A 19,449-nucleotide genomic window follows, 5' to 3' on the forward strand; every position below is an offset into this window, starting at 1 on the left:
CTAACTCAAGGACTGTGGGTTCTGCCTTCAAGAGAGCACGGCACTCAACAACTTCAACTCATTCCAGTGCAGTGATTCCAGTTCAGCTGCAGCAACAGCACCTCTTTCAGGGTTGGAGTTTGTACTGGTGGAGTTTATTCCCACTCAGCTGTGCATTCAGTTTGAACAATTAATTAACATATAAACCCTCTCCAGTTGAGAAGCAAAGAAAGTGAGAGCTCTCTCTCCAACCCCTGTGCCCAGAAGGAATGAACACTGGGCTCAGAAGGAGCTCATGTTTGTTATATAAAGGACAACTCCTACATTGACAATTGGTACCTTTAAACTGAGGATAGTGTTCAAAGTGTGAAACAGACAGAGGTGCCTGCATGGAGGAATCCCCTCATCACTGGCACTGTGATCTGTGGGCTTGGTTCTGTGATCCCATTTCCCCTTCAGAGCTTTGAACACTGGGTTGAGGCTTTTTCCTGGGAAGACAAATGTGGGTTTAACAACACTGAGAGTTTCAAAGTCATAAGAATGAGAATTAATTCACATTAATGAGAATTAGGGTTGCAACAGGCTTGCTACCAGCCCCTTTGACTTCCCTAGAACCTCCTGGATTACCTTCCTGGTGGTGCTATGTGGTGCTTGGTTGCTGGCTGAGGTGAAACCATGACAGTATCTTAATCCAAATCTGAACTCAGTCACAGAGGCCTGTGACTTTGGCTAAAAAGACTCAAGTCTTTGATGCAAAAGATGAAGTTTCACCTAACAGTGAAAGCAGCAGCTCGAAGAAAGGTGTGCTCATCCCCCTCATTCGTCTCCCATTCATCCCATTACATGATAATGCAATTCAACTAATTTTAGTGACTTTATGAATACAAGGGTAATTTTCAGTCATTCTAATTATTTTAATCCAAGCACTCTCCTCTCTGGCTGCAGCAGGCTATTTAGCTTGGCTCAAGCCAAATGAAACTGCAGAGCTGGGTTCCTGTGTTCCTGCTGGGCCACAAGACAGCAATAACCTCTGCAGGAGCACTATTTATTCCACAGCTAGTTTTAAAAAAAACATCAAAGTGAGCAGTGCACACTTGGAGATGACTACATTGCTGCAGCTGTGTTTTTTCTGTGTGCAGGCACCTCAGTAGTTTCCAGAAAGCCAGTGTTCCTCTGGCTTTGCTCCCTTGGGTTTAAAGAGAACTAACTGATTGCCAAGGTGCTCTAGGCTGAGCCTGGAACAGGACTCGAGGACAGCACAGCTGGCACAGCACCACTCCTGCAAACATCACTGCCAGCAACAGGCTGCAGTCACATTTTAGAGGCAGCTCTGTGACAAGCATGGATTTTTAACTCCACTATTGATGCCCCACAAGCTGTCATTACTTCTTTCATATTAAGATTTCTATGCTTTTTGAAAAAATTTAAAGCAATATACACAAGTTCCATGAAACTGACTGTGGTAGTTTGGCAATTGAAGCCTCAAGTAGACTTTAAACCAGTAGACTGGTAGAATACTGCAGTTATGCATCAGCTGAACATTGAAACAGGCAGTTTGGCTTTTATCTGTACCACAGATAACACACATGAACACACATGAAACTGAAGAAGAGCCACCTGTATTGTGTTTACAGTACAGTTGAAGGAAACAAAGTGGTGAAAAAGCATCACCCATGCCATCCTCCTGTACATTCACTGCCCCAGAATACCAGAGAATAGTTCACAGGTCCCAGCTGTACAAACCAAAGAACTACAGGAACATCAGTGTAAGGCACATGTTGAAGGAACTGGGCACATCAAGACACTCATGTTGAGCGAGTTAGTCCTTGTAACTTGTGTCCCACCTCTCTCGGTGGCCAGCTGCTATCTGCTGCCAGTGGCCATGCATGTGGAGAGCACCTGAGCCCAGAGCAGGCAGCTGCCTCCCCATTCCCCCTCTGGCACTGCAGAGCTCAGCCAGAGGAGCCACTGCAGTCTCCCTTCAGGCAGCAGGGGCCATGCTTACACAGAAGCTGGCCAGGTCAGCGATGCTGAAGCATTCATGAATGTGTTACACAGGTAGTACGAAAACAAATGCAGAGTCTTTCACCTGGTACAGCAAAGCCTTCCCAACACAATATTTTAGTCAGCAGTGAAACATACAACCCTTTAACACCATCATGGTAGCACTCCAAAATCCTTAAGAATATTCTGCCATAAAGGCATGTTTTGTTCTTCATTAGGCAGTCATACACCAAAGGATGCTTTGCGTCCAACAGGCAAAGGGACCTCTTCATAAATTATTTTGAGATAAGGGGACTTCATAGGTAAAAACCAGTACTCCAAGTTGTAGAAGAGGTAAAACTGATGATTCAAGATGACATGATCAATTATTTTGAAAAGATCCACAATAAACTCTCTGACACTCTGATGAGGTTTAAATGGATTGTAAAAGTCTCGTATAGCTGCTGCCAGTGTCTTGTTTCCTCCTGGTCCAAAAATAGATGTTTCATTCCCCAGATAAATAGGTTCCCCACTGAATAAAATTATGCTTGTATAGTTTGTTTGTATCTTCTTAAATACAGCTCCTAAGTCAGCTAGCTTCTGGTAGGTTCTCAGTATAAACTTGGAGCACTCATAGGAGTCAAACCACACTGTTGACCTTTTGTCGGGACTTGCTTGAACTGTCCAGGTCTCATAGTAAATGCCAGTCTCATTGTCGTATTTTACCCATTGTGCCATTTCATTAAACATGGTTCCTGTAAGAGATGAAAATAAGTATTGCAGAGATGAGCTAACAAATGCAGGATTCAAAATATTTTCCATCTGTTTCAAGGTTCACCTGCCCCCTGAAAAAGTTTACCTGCACTACCTCACCATACACAAAGACAAGGCTTAGGCTGGAGGGCAAGGGATAACCCACTGAATAAACTACGTTTACATGCAGCTTACTGAAACTGTAATTCCTTTCTCTGATCCTTTTCCTGCTACTATGCCACAACATTCAAACATCAGAGAATTGTGACACCTCTCATTTTGCTTTATCCATGCAGACAAACATGGCAGAGGTAGTACAGTCTACAAGAGATGCTGACAAAATGCTCACCAGACCAACAGACATTTCTGCACTTCAAGTTTTAATTAAATTCAAAAACTCAGAGCAGAAATTTTCATGTCTTCACAAAAGAGATGCAGACTGAGACACCCTGTTGATTGAGCAATTCCACAGCTGGCAAAGCTGAATTGAGCCAAATTATGAGTGGGATGTAAGACCACTAAGATGGGATGCTTTTTCCAGCTCTCTGAAGGGAGCAAGTTCAGCTCGTGATGCTGTTCATCTGTGCTTGCATCCACTCACCCTCTGACTAGAAATTTGAAAGCTATTGTGAAATTCAGACAACTGAAAACTCTCAGAGATGTTACTCCCTTAAAAGTTTAATGGAAATGGAAAGTGAGAGAGGTGAGGAGAACTATAACAATGCCTCCATGAGGCACCAGTGTAGCCTCACCTTTCTTGGGCATCAAATAATCCACAGAGAGGATGCATGACAAGTTCCCCAGCTGTATGAAAAATTTTAACTTGCTACTCATACATAAGAATCCAACCATATCAGGCATCAAATACTTCAGTCACGAACTACAAACTCACAGGAAAGCAGCTCCACTTTACTGCCTTGTTTAAAGAACTGCCTAGAATTTCTTAGCAGCACTGGATAGACTATGCAGAGACTGAGGCCAGCAAAGCTGCTAAGGGTGGAAGTGGGCACACACAAAGTGCCACATCACACGAGCTGACTCCGCTGTGTCCTGCACACTACACCACCTTCAGAAACTAAGTGGTTTTGGTCACACAAACTGTAACTCTCCAAATCCTCAGTGAACTTATTTTATAAGTCATTCACTCTATTGCTAGAGTAATCAATCAGATTTATTTGGATGACCTTTTTATTTCAGGATTGCAGTGATGAATATATACCAGGAGACTCTTCTGGTGACCACCTATGTATTTTGAGGTGTAAGGCCTAGGTTTGTTCTACAACATATGACAGAGACCTGTTACTGGGGACATTTTCACAGTTTTTAGGACACATGAGAGAGACAGAAATAGAGATTAATATTTTTATATCTTTGAGACTGTTTCTAAATATACCGTACTTGTTTGCTCAGTAATGAACATGTTTTCAACAGTTCTTCTATCTCAGCAGTCATCTGCTACTTCACAATAGAAGATTTTGTTTTGGTGAAGCCATGTGAAGAGTCCAAAATTACTCTGTATAAGCTGTTTTGCTATTTTTACACTCAAGAGACTCGTATTTTTGTACAGCAACATCAAACAACTCTCACTTAACAACTCTCCAGAGTGAATTGTTCAAAAGGCAGCAGCCTCACATCACACCACTTTTTGTATTCAAGAGAGTGTTTAAAATTAGCATCATTGACTAACACTGCAAATAGTCTACAGAACATAAATGAAAAGATACTGCTTTACAAAAGACAAGGCTGACTCTATATTTTGTATTAACATTATCCAAAGCATCTATAAAATTTACCTGATATTGTGGTCACAAGAACTAAAGTTCCATTTGCCTTCCAGTGTGCATCATCTATTCCTTCATAAAAGCAGGCAGCTCCCTGGTTACACCAGAATGGTGCATCCATGCCAGGCCGCAGATGTGGAAATGTGCAGTTCCCAAGTTGGAAGAGCTCATACCACTCCATTGTGTAGTTTTTGCCTGTTAGAGAGCTCTTGAAACCCACAGCATCATGCATAATTTTCTGGAAAATAAAAAAAAACCCAAGAAACAAAGAACCAAATCACCAAAACTTTGATTTCATAACAACTTCAGCTTGACCTGTACAGAAGGTAAGATGCTCAGGAGCTGTTCTGTAACAGGGTGAGAAGAGGGGAGGGAGCTCCTATAACATCTTGGATTCAGTCACACTGAAGCACAATACACCAGATTGCATGACACACATACTTTTATCAGAGCATCATGCTAGTGGGTGTCTATCCATTGTAAATTCTGTCACCTGGAGGCAGATACTCAGCGGGAGCTCATCATCAAGACTCAAGCTGACTTTTAAATCCTTAACTTCATGGGAATATGAGAGAAATAAAGAGCTATTAAGGTATTAATATTATTAAAGTTATTAAAACAAGATCTTGCTAATGAAAGCCGTAAAACTAATGAGATAAATACTTCATTTAAAAGCTGTATAGTAAAAACATAAATACAAACTTAGTTAACAACTGAGATAACAATATTTGTATCTATTTCAATTTTTGACACTTTGTGCTTTGTTTTGATTCACTTACATTTATTAGTTAGGAATCATGCTTTGAATCATGTTTTTAATTTTGCTACTGCTATAACTATGAATATTACTAAAGCTGAGACTTCATATTTGCACGACTCCATGAATGGAAACTTCAATTCCATACTGATCGTAACACTCAAGAAAGAGCTGTAAAAAAGCAACCAAGTCCTCATGATCCACTGTTCCAACCAGCTGGCTGTCTGCTCCTGACAGATACCAATGTCCAAACAAATATGTGAATTTTTAACAGGAGAAATATTAAGACACTAAGCAACTATTCTATCTAAGGGGACAAATAAAAGTATTTTCTTGATGCAGTGACAGCACAGAAGAAGAGACATCCAAGACATAATGGTGTACATATACAAAGCACTCATTATGCAGCTACATGGGGGAACATGTTCAAACCCACCAATGATGGGTTTCATGCTCTTGTCTTTAGCTGAGCTAAATCCTGTACATTTTGTTAGAAACTTGGTGCTCTTTAAGTATCCTCCCCACAGGTAGCCTAGCTTGCATGCTCTAATATTCATCCATAAGAGCATATCCCAACCTTACAGCTCCCATTCTTGATACCTGCTGTTAAACTCAGCTGAATTTGTCACTATAACTTTGTTAAAAACATCACCTTACCAGATGTCCTAGTAGGTCCCCATACTTGAATTCCCACACTGGAGCCTGTAATCGATACACTTCAATGACATCCTCTTCTTTCATAACTGGAATGGCAGAGCCAGTGGGACAGAAGGTGTAACGAGCTTGGCAGTAAGGATCAGCTTTTGGACGGTAATCAAAGCGCCTGTGTTGAGAAAGAGAAGCACACAGAATGACAAGCACAGCTTTGCTGCTGGAGTAACTGCTATGGCTTCCTGAGGGGGACAGCTTACGTGTCCAGCACCCCCAAAGACAGACTGTGTGACCCAGACACTGCAACATGGAGTACACAGGTTCATAAGGCTGCTGGGGTGCTCATCTGCAAAAACAGCATTTCAGAACTTAAGGCTCACAAACACAAGTCAAGTTGTACTGATTGTGAAGGAGTGGAAATAATGTGGATTACAAAGGGTGACATACTTACAAGATCAGAGACACAGATGCTGGGTAAAGGATAGCTTGAGATCTGCCTCACAAACATTCTCCTGGCAATTTATTTACACAGGGATTGACTTTGTTCTTGCTATTCTATAGTAGGAGGTCCCCAGATGCAGCTATTTTGACTCTACAATACTGTCAAGATCAGAAAAAGAATTAATCCCTCTATGCTAATTTAGATACCGTAGATGGGATCACTGTTCCCATTTCATTCCTATTAAATCTCAAAAAACAAAACTGAAGCCCCAATCCACTTCCTTACCACACTGTATATAAACAGCAAAGAACGTTTTTGACATGTGTATGTGGCCAAGTTTCGGAAACAGGGTGGCTACGGAGGTGGCTTCTGTGAGAAGCTGCCAGAAGCTTTCCCCATGTCAGGCAAAGTCAATGCCAGCCAGCTCCAGGATGGACCATGCACTGGGAAGGGCTGAGACAATCAGGAATGACAGCAACACCTTTGTGATAACGGAGTTAAGAATTAAAAAAAAAAAGTTATTGCACCAATGTAATTGTGGCCAGAGAAGAGCAGGGTTAGAATATGTGAGAGGCACAGCCCTGAAGACACCAAGGTCAGCGAAGAAGCAGGAGCAGGAGCTGCTCCAGGTGCTGAAGCTGAGATTCCCCTGCAGCCCATGGAACAAACCCACACTGGGGCAGGTGGATGCCTTAAAGAACGCTTTGAACCCATGGCGCGGGCTGCAGACCTATGAAGAGAGGAGCTCAGGCTGGAGCAGGCTTCCTGGTAGTACTTTTGACCCTCTGGAGGATCCATGTAGGCTGTGCCTGAAGGACTGCAGGGAAGAGTGACCCATGCTGTAGCAGTTCATGAAGAACTGTTGCCTGTGGGAGACGTTCATGTTAAACTGTCTCCTGTGGAAGGGAGCCCACAGTGGAGTAGGGAAAGGACTCCCCTCCCCTGAGCAGCGGCAGGAACAGCATCTGGTTAAATGACCGTGACCACCATTTCCCATCTCCCTGCACTGCTAGGGGAGGAGGGAGAACCTGGGAAGGAGAGAGGGGTGGGGAAAAGGTGTTTTTAAGATTTATTTCACATCTCATTATTCTGCTCCGATTTTATTAATAACAAATTCAGTCAGTATCCCAAAGTTGAGTCTGTTTTGCCTCTGATGGTATTTGATGAGTGACCTCTCTCTGTCCTACCTCAGCTCATGAAACTTTTGCTGTATTTTCTTTCCCCCATCTACTTGTAGAGGGGAGTGATGGAATGATGCTGGTGGGCACTTGGCATCCATCCAGGTCAACCCACTGCAACAAGTCTTCCTCTTCCAAGTTCCTTTAGGGTCACTCACTGTATCTTACCTAAGGCTCCTATATTCCTGTTACCAAGGAATTAGCATGCACAGCTTGTCCAGAACTTGTCTGCTTAGCCCCAGAGTCTAACACACTCAGCTACCCAGGGCTACTGACACAAATACCCCAGCCATGAGATGACTCAAGGACACAGGACTTCTTGAGCAATACTAAAGCCAGCAGCTCAACTGAGGCATCAGTGATTTTCCCTGGAGACTTCTTCCCCGGGCTTACTTAGAACTCCAGCATGTCTGCCCTTATCTTGTCGGGGGGGGGGGGGGGGGGGGGGGGGGGGTGGGAGAAGAAAAGACAAAGAGGGGAAAAACAATCCCCAAACCCTAAATGAGTATGTTTGAAAAAAACACACAGAAAACAAAGACTTAGGACTACCACACATTCAAGTCCTGTTTCTAGCTTGCACACATTTTCAATTACCCCTTGCACTGCACCTTGCATGTGACAAGAAGGTACATGCATGTTACCTAAGAAACATCAAAACCCCACATTTCTGAGTATATCCCACCAACAGGATTGTTCTCCAAATCTGACCATCCCAAGACCCAGTCTTGTAACTACTTCACTTGCTGGAAAATCCCAGCAACTCGTGACTTCAAGATCAGCTCCTTCAGGCATCACCTGACATAAATGTAACTGCTGGGAATTGCACAACAGGCTCTCAAAATTTCAGGTGTGCAATATTAAGTTACAGTCAAACATTGGTAACTACTCCCTTTACAAACAGTAAAGCCGCACAAAATAAGCAATCAAGAGTAGCTCTTCTTCTGAAGGGGCTGATTTCCCCGGCACAGACAAATCTATCGCTATTTTCACGCCACAATGTGCAGTCTCTCGGGCTGTCCCCGACACCATCAGGAATTCTGGAGCTCCGGCCGCTCTGGAGCAGCGAACGGGGTTTTGTGCCGTTTCATTTGTCACGAAGCATGACGTAAAGTTAAATTTAAAAAGCAAAACAAACCGATTTCCTCATCACCACCTTTTCTGCGGGCTTTAAGGAGCGTGTTTAAAGGTGGGCAGTCACTCCCGGGGCACCAATCCCTCCCGCTGCTGAGATCAAACGCACCTCTCGGCCTGGGACGGCACTACGGCTCCCTTGACGAGCCAAACTCGCCAAACACCTTGCCAATGGTCAGCACGCCGAGATTAAAAAGGGGAAGCTTCCCACGGCCTTTCTAGTTTAGTACACAGGGAAGAAGCAGCAGCAGCAGCAGCAGCAGCAGCAGCGCTGTCGGGCCCGCGGAGGCCCTGCCTCAGCACTCACCTGTAGGGCACGGGCCAGCGCCGCTGAGGGGAGCGGAGCCCCGCCGAGACGCGCGGCCCCCACAGCGCCAGCAGCAGCAGCAGCGACAGCGACAGCGGCAGCGGCACCAGCCGGGAGCAGCGAGCGGCGCCCATGGCGGAGCCGGGCCCGCAGCTGCGGGGGAAGCGGCGGGGCCGGAGGAGGCCGGGCGGGAAGGGGCCGCCCCAGCACCGCCCACGGGGCCGGGGAGGCCGGCGCTGCCCGCCAAACCCGGGCTGCAGGCAGGACCTGGCCGAGCGGGGGTGCTTTTCCCCCTCCTCCCGAGGGAAACCAGCCGAGTGCCGAATCATCCCTGAGGAACGTCAAGGCTGAAGTGTGTTTCTGGAGATCCAAGCAACTATAACACCAGCTACACGGTGTTATCGTTTAGCTGGAGTAGGGCTCCTCCGGCGTTTCACGCATTGCTTTGGAGACCAAGGCTGGTGAAGGGGCTGGAGCAGCTGAGGGAACCGGGGGTGTTTAACCTAGAAAAAAGGAGGCTCGGGGAGAACCTTATCACTTTCTACAGCTCCCTGAAAGGAAGTTGTACCCAGGTCGGGGTCGGCCTTTTGTCCCAGATAGCCAGGGACAAGATGAGAGGACATAGTTTTAAGTAGCGATTTAGGAGAGATTTAGGCTGGGCATTAGGAAAAATTTCTTCACGGAAGAGATGATTAGATATTGGAACGGACTGCCTAGGAAGGTGGTGGAGTCACTGTTCCTGAAGGTATTTAAGAAGAGACTGCACAGACTGCGCTGAATGCCTGATCTAGTTGACATGGGGGTGCTCTAGGTTGGACTCTATTATTTCAGAGGTCTTTTCCAATCCTTTTTTTTTTTTTTTCTATGATTCTGTAAAAGACACATCAAGTGTCCATGCTCACACCCAGAACCTACTAAGGGGGTGACCTCCGGTTCTAGCCCTGGGAAGATAACGTGAGGCCTCACCAAATGTCAGGAGGAGCTTTTACTGTGATAAACCCTGTAACCCTGAACCTCTTCAGACTGCCCAGAAGTCTTGTCTGAAAATTTTCAGAGCTTCAAGCTCAGTTTGTATATCCATCGCCCGTTTCAGAACACTTTTTCTAATCATAACACTTTACGTTTCAGGAATCACATAGCAGTTTATTCTCTCATCTTTATGACAACGGTGAGAACTATCCTGCAGATGAACTAAGAGAAACTGAAGACAGGTTTGCCAGCAGCATCCCTCCAGAAAACAGCTTTTTCCAGCTCCGTAGAGTTCAAAACTGGCTATGCTGGCATCAGAGTCCAGAAGGCTAAGTTTAGTAGCTGGCATCCAGAGTGAAAAGGCTGGTGTGTGCTATTCACTGGGTAAATAATAACTGTGTTGTGGACTTTTGACTATCAAGAGCCAGAAAAATATACCTGCTCATTTCATGTGAGCCCCTAAAGAACAATCAGTTCTCCAGTAAGCACAATGCTAGGCTATATATTCAAACAAAATTGCAGGTGGAAAACCCTGCATCCTTCATAAAAATGCAGGATAGGCTGCTGAATATCAGTTTCAGTAATGCTGGGGATACTAAAGATGTTCAGAAAACCTTAAAACCTTTAATTTCAGCGACATTTCTTTATCTCACTTCCCTGCTGCCTGATTCTATAGTGTTTATTTTTAAAATCCATGCCATTCAGCATTATACATTAATGCATGTTTACATAACCAATAAATTATATTTCCATATCTCTTTTTTATCTCTTGCATGTTAATTGTGTGTGATTTATAAAATCTCTGGGTTTATTTCTGAGAAAAAAAAGCAATCATGAATGTTTCATAGCTTGAGTGTGGTACAGTATACCAGCTCTTTCATCTGTTCAAGAAGAGATATGTTTGTTTGGAATACAGCCACAATTCCTAGTGCTAGAGATTTGGATGTGTAACTCTGGAAGTGCTTTATGAAATGAAGGAAGGCTAATTTATCCCTTCTTTGAAACCAGGATGCAAGGAAGTGAAATGGCATAAGGAAGGTGCCATAACTGCTCACTAGCCAAACTCAAAATACAGTATGAACGGGTTCTTAGTCCTGGCTCAGCATATGTTTGTAGTGTGGATTATTAAATCTCCACTATAAAGATGCTGAAGGGATTAATTTTTAAAATTAATTAATTTAATAGCAATTTTATGTCTCACTTCATCACATCCCACAGGATACTTTTGCAACAAGGTACATTGTTTTTTGGGGTTTTTTCCTCATGCAACCTGAGGTATGTTGTGAACATAGAAAATAAACCACTAATACATTTAGGAATAAATATACTTGAGCTAAAAAACTATTGTCTAATTTATTATGCAGAAACATGTCAAATTCCCCATTAGAAACCCACAGAGCTGATCTGCTTCTTTGTCCACTAGCAGACTTTGAGTGAATACTTAGACTGGCTACAAAGATCAAATTCTAGAGCTGATAGGATTCCTAAATTTTTCTCATTTCCCAGAGTGTTTTCTTTTTCAATTACTGAAAACTGAGCATTTTCCTGAAACAACAAAGACTCTTGGTGGTTTCCCATTATAAATCAGTACCTTCTCCATCTTTACCCTTGTCACGAACAAGATGGAAGGGATGGAGAGAAAAGGGAAAACAAATCCTGCTGCATCAGTCAGAAGTTGCAGGTTTGAACAGATTGGCTTTGTACTTGAGTCATCACACTGTAAGTCAGAGCAGAGAGGCAGAGTTGCACCTGAAGTAACAGCCTCTGTCTGACAAAAATGGGCTGCTGTGGATGGTGCTTACACCACAGCTGCACATCTCCCAGCCTATACACACATTGGCAATGTGTCATTCAGTGGGAAAGTCAAAATTATACATATGGATCACAGCAGATAAAGCTACACATCTGGCAGCTTTACTGATCACAAGGGTTTTTTTTTTCCACTTACACTGGTACATGTTAGCTATTGAGTCAGCTGGATGCATACTGAGAAGTACAAACATTAACTGAAGTCACACTGAAGCTGCTCTGAAAGACAGGAGTTCATCAGAGGCACAATCTCTGCCTTTGAGGAGCAAGAAAGAAATTTTGAGAAAAAGCCAGAAACAGGACTTCTGTGCATCTACACTTTGCTACATAGCCTGAGATACCACCTGAACTGCAAGCTGGGCTGGGAGAAAGCCATGTCTTTTTCTACAGGAGGGTTGGAATGACTGGGCTTTGTAAGATACTGCTAAGAGTTCCCCTCACAACCTCCTTGACCCTGGCAGATAGGACAACAGCTGTGCTCAGATGAGAGATGTGCAGTTCAGTAAACATTTGGGATTACAGGGCAGCTCCTCCTTTGTCTGCCAGTTTAGGATGAAAATGATCTCTTTCCAAGGTGGAATACTAGGGGGGGTCTGCTGGAGCCTGAGATAGGATGAGCATTGGGATAAGGATGCAGAAGAAGTTCATAATGAGTTTTAAACTGAGATGAACCGTCTGGGATTTGCTGCAGGGTAGGAAAATGTAAATTGATGAGTCAGCTGGGTTCCTGTGAAATACAAAGAGCTGTCCAAATCAAATTTAAGCTAACAGCTGTTGTCAGGCAACTAAGGTACTTCAAATAAGGATTTCCACTGGAGAAAATATCTTCCTCAAATCCTGGTCAGCAGGAAAAAGCCTGGGGTCTAGACAGACCTGTAATTCAACCCCTTGAAGTCTGGAGGGAACAGTACCTCTTCTCTTCCTTTCAGGGTGTGCAGCTGGTTGCTCAAACAAGGTCTGATAAAAACTTGTAAGGAAAGTCAGAAACTGCTTCTGTTCTACCCAGTCTACTCACTCTCATGTCCTCTGCAGAAAACCCATACTACAAATTTTTGGAAGACACTCTCATTTTTCTACGAGATCCAGGTTTTCAGTCCTCTGGTCCAGTAGAAGAGTAAGTTTTCATTATTAAACACAAGCTTCTTCTTATTATAAGAGAGGCAGCTCATGAAAAACTGAGAGATCTTACTAATATTCAGTACAGTTGACCACTGGTGTGGCACTTGGATGCACAGTCCTAGGGAGGAGGCAGGGGACGCATTCTTCCCCTTTTGGTCCATTAAAGCAATGCCCTAAGGGAATAAGGGAGTGGGTGAAGGAAGGTTGCTTTCCTAAAATGCCTTAGTTTTTCCTGATTAAATGAAGCAGCCCCTTGAAGCCCAGCGTGAGCTGAAGGGAGAATAAAGGACTGGGTAGATCTGATGAGTGAGGCATCACTGAAACAACAGCATCAGGAGCCGGCAGCACCGCAGGCCTCTCACCAAACCCCACTCTTTTTTTGGTTTTCAATGCAATTTGCAAGCCGGTTTTCGTTACACGATTATAGCCCTATGCATAAAAAAAGAACAACAACAACAACAAAAAAAAAAAAAAACCAAACCCAAAACACCAAAAAACAAAACAAAGCCAAAACAAAACAAAACAAAAAAACTTCCCAAAAACTCAACCACCTCATAAACAGGCCCCGAGGCTCTGCGAGGCCTGGCAACTTTGGGACTAGCGACAGGAACGCGCGCGTTCTGCGGCACCTGCTCGTCACAGCCCCACTGCGGAGCGCAGGCCAGGCCGCACGCGTGGCTGAAAATACCTTTGAGCCTGTTTTATTTAAAACTACAGGCACCCGTCCTTTGCTTTTCCACGTTTCCTCATGTATTTCCCGCCCCGCCCGCCGGCCCGCTGCCGGAAGATGGATACGGCGGCGCAGGCGCGGCAGGAGGAGCAGGAGCGGGGACGGCGCTGCCAGGCCCGGGCCCGGCGGCGGGCGCAGCTCCTTGCCGGGCCTGAGGGGCGGCTGCCATGGGCAAGCGGGTGGCGCTGGTGCTCGCCGGCTGCGGCGTCTTCGATGGCAGCGAGATTCACGAGGCGTCGGCGGCGCTGGTGCACCTGAGCCGCGGCGGCGCGGAGGTAGCGGGGGGCGGCGGGGTGTGGGGGTGTGCATATGTATGTCTGTGTGTCTGTCTGTGTCTGTGTGTCTGTCTGTGTGTGTGTGTGTGCGCGGCCCGGCGTGCCGTGTGCGACACAGCGGCCGAGAGTCTCCCTCTGTATGGGCCCTGAGCCCCTCCCGGTTTGCGGTGCTCCCTGCGCCGCCACTGCGCCCTGCAGGGCCTGCCCAGCCATAATCTCTCTCTTCGTGTTGCCCTCTCCCTTGTTTTATTCATCCCCTCCCAAAGACCTGCCTGGCCCTCTGGCAGGGGTTGAGGTCGCACAGGCAGCTGGATGCAAGACTGAAAAGACTCAATTAATACAACTCAATTAGTATACTAAAAGTCATGCGGACAGGTCAAAGAGACCCCTGCCCAGGTGAAGACCATTCCCCTGAGCATGTGTAAAAGTTAACTGGAGTTGCAAAACTTGTATGGAAATGACCAGCTAATCATAATAGAGGGGCTGCACTTGGAGAATTACTCTGAATTTCCGTGTATAGACAATGGCACAAAAAGTCCAGTGGGCGTGCTTGATTGGTGGAATACCACCAAACACCCAGGCTTGCACGACTTACACTCTGAAATAAATAATCAATGTCTCTCCTGAGTGTGTAATTATTTGTTTGTCACACATAAGGTAATGAATTCAATTTTGTGGGCAGCAGTGCCAGGCTCTTCTTAGTGGTGCCTAGTGACAGGATGAGGAGCAGGGGCCATAAACTAAACCATGAGGAAGACCTTCTTTACACTGAGGACAGAGCATGGGAACAGGCTGCCCAGGGAGGTCACGAAGTCTCCATCTCTGGAGATAGCCAAAGCCAAAAGATGCATTCTTGTGTAGCCTTGTCTGGGTAACCCAGCCTGGTTAGGGAGGTTGGACTGGATGATCTCCAGAAGTCCCTTCCAGCTCTAACAAATCTGTGATATTGTGAACCCGGGAGCTCGGAGAAGGTGGACACCTGTCCCTTCTCCTCTGGCCATGGGGAGCTGAGGATGGGTTAAAGTTCTTCCAATTTGTTTTGCAGCCCTCTCTGGGGTTCACGTGCTTGTTTTCTGCTCACTGTTTCTGGGCTGTCTTTTGTAAGCTGGAACTTTTAGTTCTCTGGTCAGAGAAACCTTGGACCAGGACGTAGTGGTGTGCTTTGGTCCCATCTGTGGCTTCAGATGGCAGAAGGTGGTCACTGTCTGTGTGTAACCAGACCCAGGTGTCTGATGGTAACAACAGCACCCTCATATATAGCACAAAATTGTCATTTCTAAGAAGTTTGCAAAGGAAGCTTCAAAACAGACACAGGAAAACAGCCCCTGTGGTACACCTGTCACCGGTCTTTATATTCTGATGCAGTGTTCTCCTTTTGTTTCTAACCAAAATCGGTTCTTCTGTGTTTTGTTTTTCCTTTCTGCTGCTGGCATTTTAGGACAGCTGGAAACTCTAATGTTTGCTCTAGAAATGCTTGTAAAACTTCAATCTTCAACTTTTTTTTATGTCAAACTTCTTTAGCACTTTCATCCCATAACAGTTAAAAGCAACCTTTCTTCAAAGTCAGCTGTATGTCCAGTTGGGCTGCTGGTATAAATTACAGTGTCCTATTTGTCCTTGAGCTTATCTGCCTTGGCAAAATCAGTAAGCTTAATGTTGGCATAAGAATACTCTCCTGTCAAAATGCTGCAGGAATAGGATGGGAAGAATGGCTGTGTTTACTCATCCTAATATATCATATGTCGCTTTAGATATTTAATGTGCTGGATGCATCCTGTGGAATTTGCTTAACTTAGATAAGAGGCTTCAGGGTCAAAATGTGTTTTCATTAAATTATCTTTATTGTGACAAATATGTATGGCTTTTGTTTGCATTCACAAAATTGCTTCATCTCTCTTCCTAGGTGAAAATATTTGCCCCCAATATTGAGCAAAGGGATGTAGTCAATCACCTAAAAGGAAGTCCAGCCGAAGAGAAGAGAAATGTGTTAGTTGAAAGTGCCAGGTTGGCAAGGGGAAACATTCAGGATTTGGCTGAACTGAAAGCTAGTGAATTTGATGCTGTCATTTTCCCTGGTAGGTATCACAAAATCATAGAATATTCTGTTTTGGAAAGCCCACAAGGATCATCAAGTCCAGCTCTTGAGTGAATGGCCCACAGAGGGGTTGAGCCCACAACCTTGGTGTGTTATTAGCACCATGCTCTGACCAGCTGAGCTCATCTTTAAAAAAAAATTGTGATTTTTTTTAACTCAATGTATTATTGATTCATAGTTCACTTTGTTAAAATGCCAGAGTGCTCTTTTGGTATTAAGTTATGCATCCCACCATTCCTTCTTACTAAAGTTTGTGAAAACTTCACTACTTACATGTGGACAAGAACCATGACTAGAGTACAGAAATTAGGTCAGAACTCAGTTACATGGCAATGCCTTAGTTTCAGGGCCTCTGAAAATGCTGGCAGAACAGCAGGTTGCCAAATAGATTATGTTCCATGACAGATGGGAGTACACTCTGTTTAAATTATGTATCCATTCATCTGCTGATCAGGTTGTACTAAAGGTGTTTATGGATAATTTTTATTTAGAGACCACAGATTTGCATTCCAGATGGAGGTAACTGTAACCACTTCCAGAAATGAAGAAGCTGGAGCATCATGAGGAAATCATGACTTGCTGAAGATCTCTTTCCAAAATATTCATCGTACTCTTAAAAACTGCCTTCATGATTGGGCTTAAGTGTTAATTTTGAAGTTTTCACACTGTTGTAAGGCCAGCAGAGGGAGTGTGTGTATAACAGAGAAGCAAATCTGCCTGCACTGTAAGTGCGTGGTTGATGTCAGGGCTGATCAGGAGGGAGTACAGGCTCACAGATGTTTTCCACGTTAATTTCATGCTGTTATAACCCAGGCTCAGGGGGGTTGCTGTAATAACTCTTAGAGGGAAATAAACCCTATTAAGTCTGAAAATTAAAATCTTGCCTCAGAGATTTCAGATAACACTTGAAAGTCAGCAAACCAGGAAAGGAAAAAATATTAAAAATGCAAAGCTTCTTGATATTGTCTGTTGAAGTACTTGTGGAAATTTTCTTATGCTTATTGGAGGAAAGTTGATGCCGTGCACATTCCATATGGAATAACCTTACTTTGATTATTCTGATGGTTATAAAACCAGCAGACAAAGGAGCTGTAAAATACAATCTGCTTATACAATTAAATGAAGATTAAATGCACCTAAAGGATTGTTAAAATTAATTTATAGAAAGACAAATCAGCACTATTTTTAATATGAGATTACTTTACCATTTGCAATTTTTTTTGGTCTCCGAATACCATGTTATAATGTCTATTTTATGTAAAATCCCCTGTGTTTTTTATTCTGTTAATCTCTTTTTTTTTAAAAATGTTGAAAAGTAGTTCTAGGAAAGAAGAAAAGCTCTTCTATAATTGCTTAAGCATCAAAGTAAAACTCAAGAGTTCATTACTCTCATACACGGAGGGACAAATCACTGTTTGCATTACTCTCATGAATTCCATACTTCTGCTTTTGACTAGTATTGGCCTTCTGATCCCTCTTCCTTACTGAGGAGTGCACAACAGATGGTGCAGCTGTTCTAGTGACTAGCAAAAGAATGTGAGGCTTCCTGTTCATCTATTCCTTGGTTTTTGAAACAAGGTTAAGCTTTCTGGCCTGTATATAACCTACATGGTATAAAAAAGTGAGCAGTTAAACTTTTAACATTGTATACCCATCATTTACAGGTTACAGTGACATTGCAAGGCTTTCAATACAGTTACTCAATGGTCCCATGAATACCAAGATTATGTGGTAAAAAAGAGCTTCTGTTTGGTATCATATTTAGTAGCTTTTAGCAGTGCCTTGTATTTGAAGTTTTATATTTTTGTGGTTTTTCTTTTTTTTTTTTTTTTAGGTGGTTTTGGTGTAGCAAAGAATCTGTGCTCCTGGGCTGTAGATGGCAAGAACTGTACTGTCAATGAGCATGTGAACTCCACACTCCAAGCCTTCCACAGTGCTAAAAAGCCCATTGGTTTGTGCTGTATATCACCAGTTCTGGCAGCCAAAGTCTTTCCTGGTTGTGAGGTTACAGTCGGTCAAGATAAAAATGTAGATGGAAGGTAAGAAGGAAATGGATGGAGATGATTTACATGGGAATTAAGATTAGGAAATGGACAGGCTGCTGTGCAAAAGTCTCTTTGTTACCAGTAAACCTGGGGGAACTTAGTTACTTTTAAGGAAGATTAGCTACAGTTTTCACTAGAATAATAGTAGAGAGCACAGAGCTCTCAGGGCAGACAGAGTGAATCCATGAAGTCAGGTGACTTGTGGTGCTACAACCAGGTGTACACTGACCTGATATCATAGAATTGTTTAGTTCGGAAAAGTCCTCTAGGATGGTCGAGTCCAATGGTTAACTCAGGTATTTTTATTAAAGTTTTTCTGGTGGTAGTGGTTTGGGGCCACTTTAGAGGAGGGACATGAGAACAGGGCCTGGCAAAAACTGCTTCAAGAACTGTCAACTCCCAATAAAACGTCTGAATTAAATTTAGCAGCAGCTGTAGTGAGGGATTCTGTTCAGAACAGATTGCATCTGTTCCTTATCAGAAGGGGAAAAAACCCAAAATCTCTGCAGATCCCAGAGGAACACCTTACATGGAGGTGTTGGAAAAGGTTGCAAGTTCTGTTGGCTTCTCAAGCTTTTAAGGATCAATTTTGGCCGTACTTGGTATCATTTTCCAAACTTATGGAAAGATGGTTAAAAACTGTTGTACCTTCTGACATACTGTGGTTTCACATTTCAGACTGTGTTTTCAAAAATATTAGATCACTTGATGTGTCCATAGGGGATAGGGAAATCTGATAGTAACAGCCCCTTTAGCTCCCATGTCATCATCAGCTAAAGAGTCACGTAGATATTACTGTAGTTCTCTCAGTCAAGTTATGGTGTGCAGAGTTTTATGGCTGTGTCATTGCTTTATGTTAATTAAAATCTTTTTATTTACAGATTTCCTGATGCTGAAACGGCATCTGCTATAGCAGAGCTTGGATGTAAGCACATTTGCAAAAATGTAAATGAATCCCATGTGGATAAAGCCAATAAAATAGTTACTACCTGTGCTTTCATGTGCAAGGCTCCTCTGCATGAAATCTTTGATGGAATTGGAACAATGGTGCAAGAAGTCCTGAAGCTTGCCTGACTAGAAGTGTACAGACTTCTCCAAGGAAATCAGTGTAGTGAAGCATAAACATGTAGCTTCCTTTGATTGAATTAATAAAATAATGCAACTGCTAAACTTCACAGTTCCTGGTTTGTTTGGTGTGTTGGGGTGTTTTTTAATGTTTAATACATCAGATGGTTACTCCTGAATTTAACCTATTTATTCCTCTTTTAAAATAGAAACCATAGGTTGAAGGTGATGGGAGAGTCCTTTTTTATTTTATTTTTTTTTAAATTACTCCAAATGTATTCAGTCTTAAAAAGACTGAATGGATAGTGGGGTTTTATCACATCATTAATGTTTATCAGTAATTCACTTCCAGCTGCAATTACAGGTGAAGTAGCTGTAAA

The 19,449-nt window shown here is 43.5% G+C and overlaps 2 protein-coding genes across 2 annotated transcripts; one reads left to right on the plus strand and one right to left on the minus strand.

The window, feature by feature from the left end:
- Positions 1–1,578: 1,578 nt before the first annotated feature.
- CLN5 (CLN5 lysosomal BMP synthase) lies at positions 1,579–13,384 on the minus strand. The gene is made up of 4 exons (XM_086880989.1): positions 8,963–13,384; positions 5,911–6,076; positions 4,509–4,734; positions 1,579–2,717 (listed from the first exon to the last, which is right to left on the minus strand). The coding sequence occupies exons 1-4, from the start codon at positions 9,289–9,291 to the stop codon at positions 2,206–2,208; spliced, it is 1,233 nt and encodes a 410-aa protein (XP_086737115.1). The 5' UTR covers positions 9,292–13,384; the 3' UTR covers positions 1,579–2,205.
- A 261-nt stretch (positions 13,385–13,645) lies between these two features.
- On the plus strand, positions 13,646–19,179 carry LOC111937538 (glutamine amidotransferase-like class 1 domain-containing protein 3, mitochondrial). The gene is made up of 4 exons (XM_023942731.2): positions 13,646–13,864; positions 15,768–15,939; positions 17,794–17,998; positions 18,886–19,179. The coding sequence occupies exons 1-4, from the start codon at positions 13,757–13,759 to the stop codon at positions 19,076–19,078; spliced, it is 678 nt and encodes a 225-aa protein (XP_023798499.2). The 5' UTR covers positions 13,646–13,756; the 3' UTR covers positions 19,079–19,179.
- The last annotated feature ends 270 nt before the right edge of the window (positions 19,180–19,449 follow it).

This window comes from Cyanistes caeruleus, chromosome 3, assembly GCF_971803275.1.
Source record: "Cyanistes caeruleus chromosome 3, bCyaCae1.hap1.1, whole genome shotgun sequence".
Taxonomy (NCBI): Eukaryota; Metazoa; Chordata; class Aves; order Passeriformes; family Paridae; genus Cyanistes; species Cyanistes caeruleus.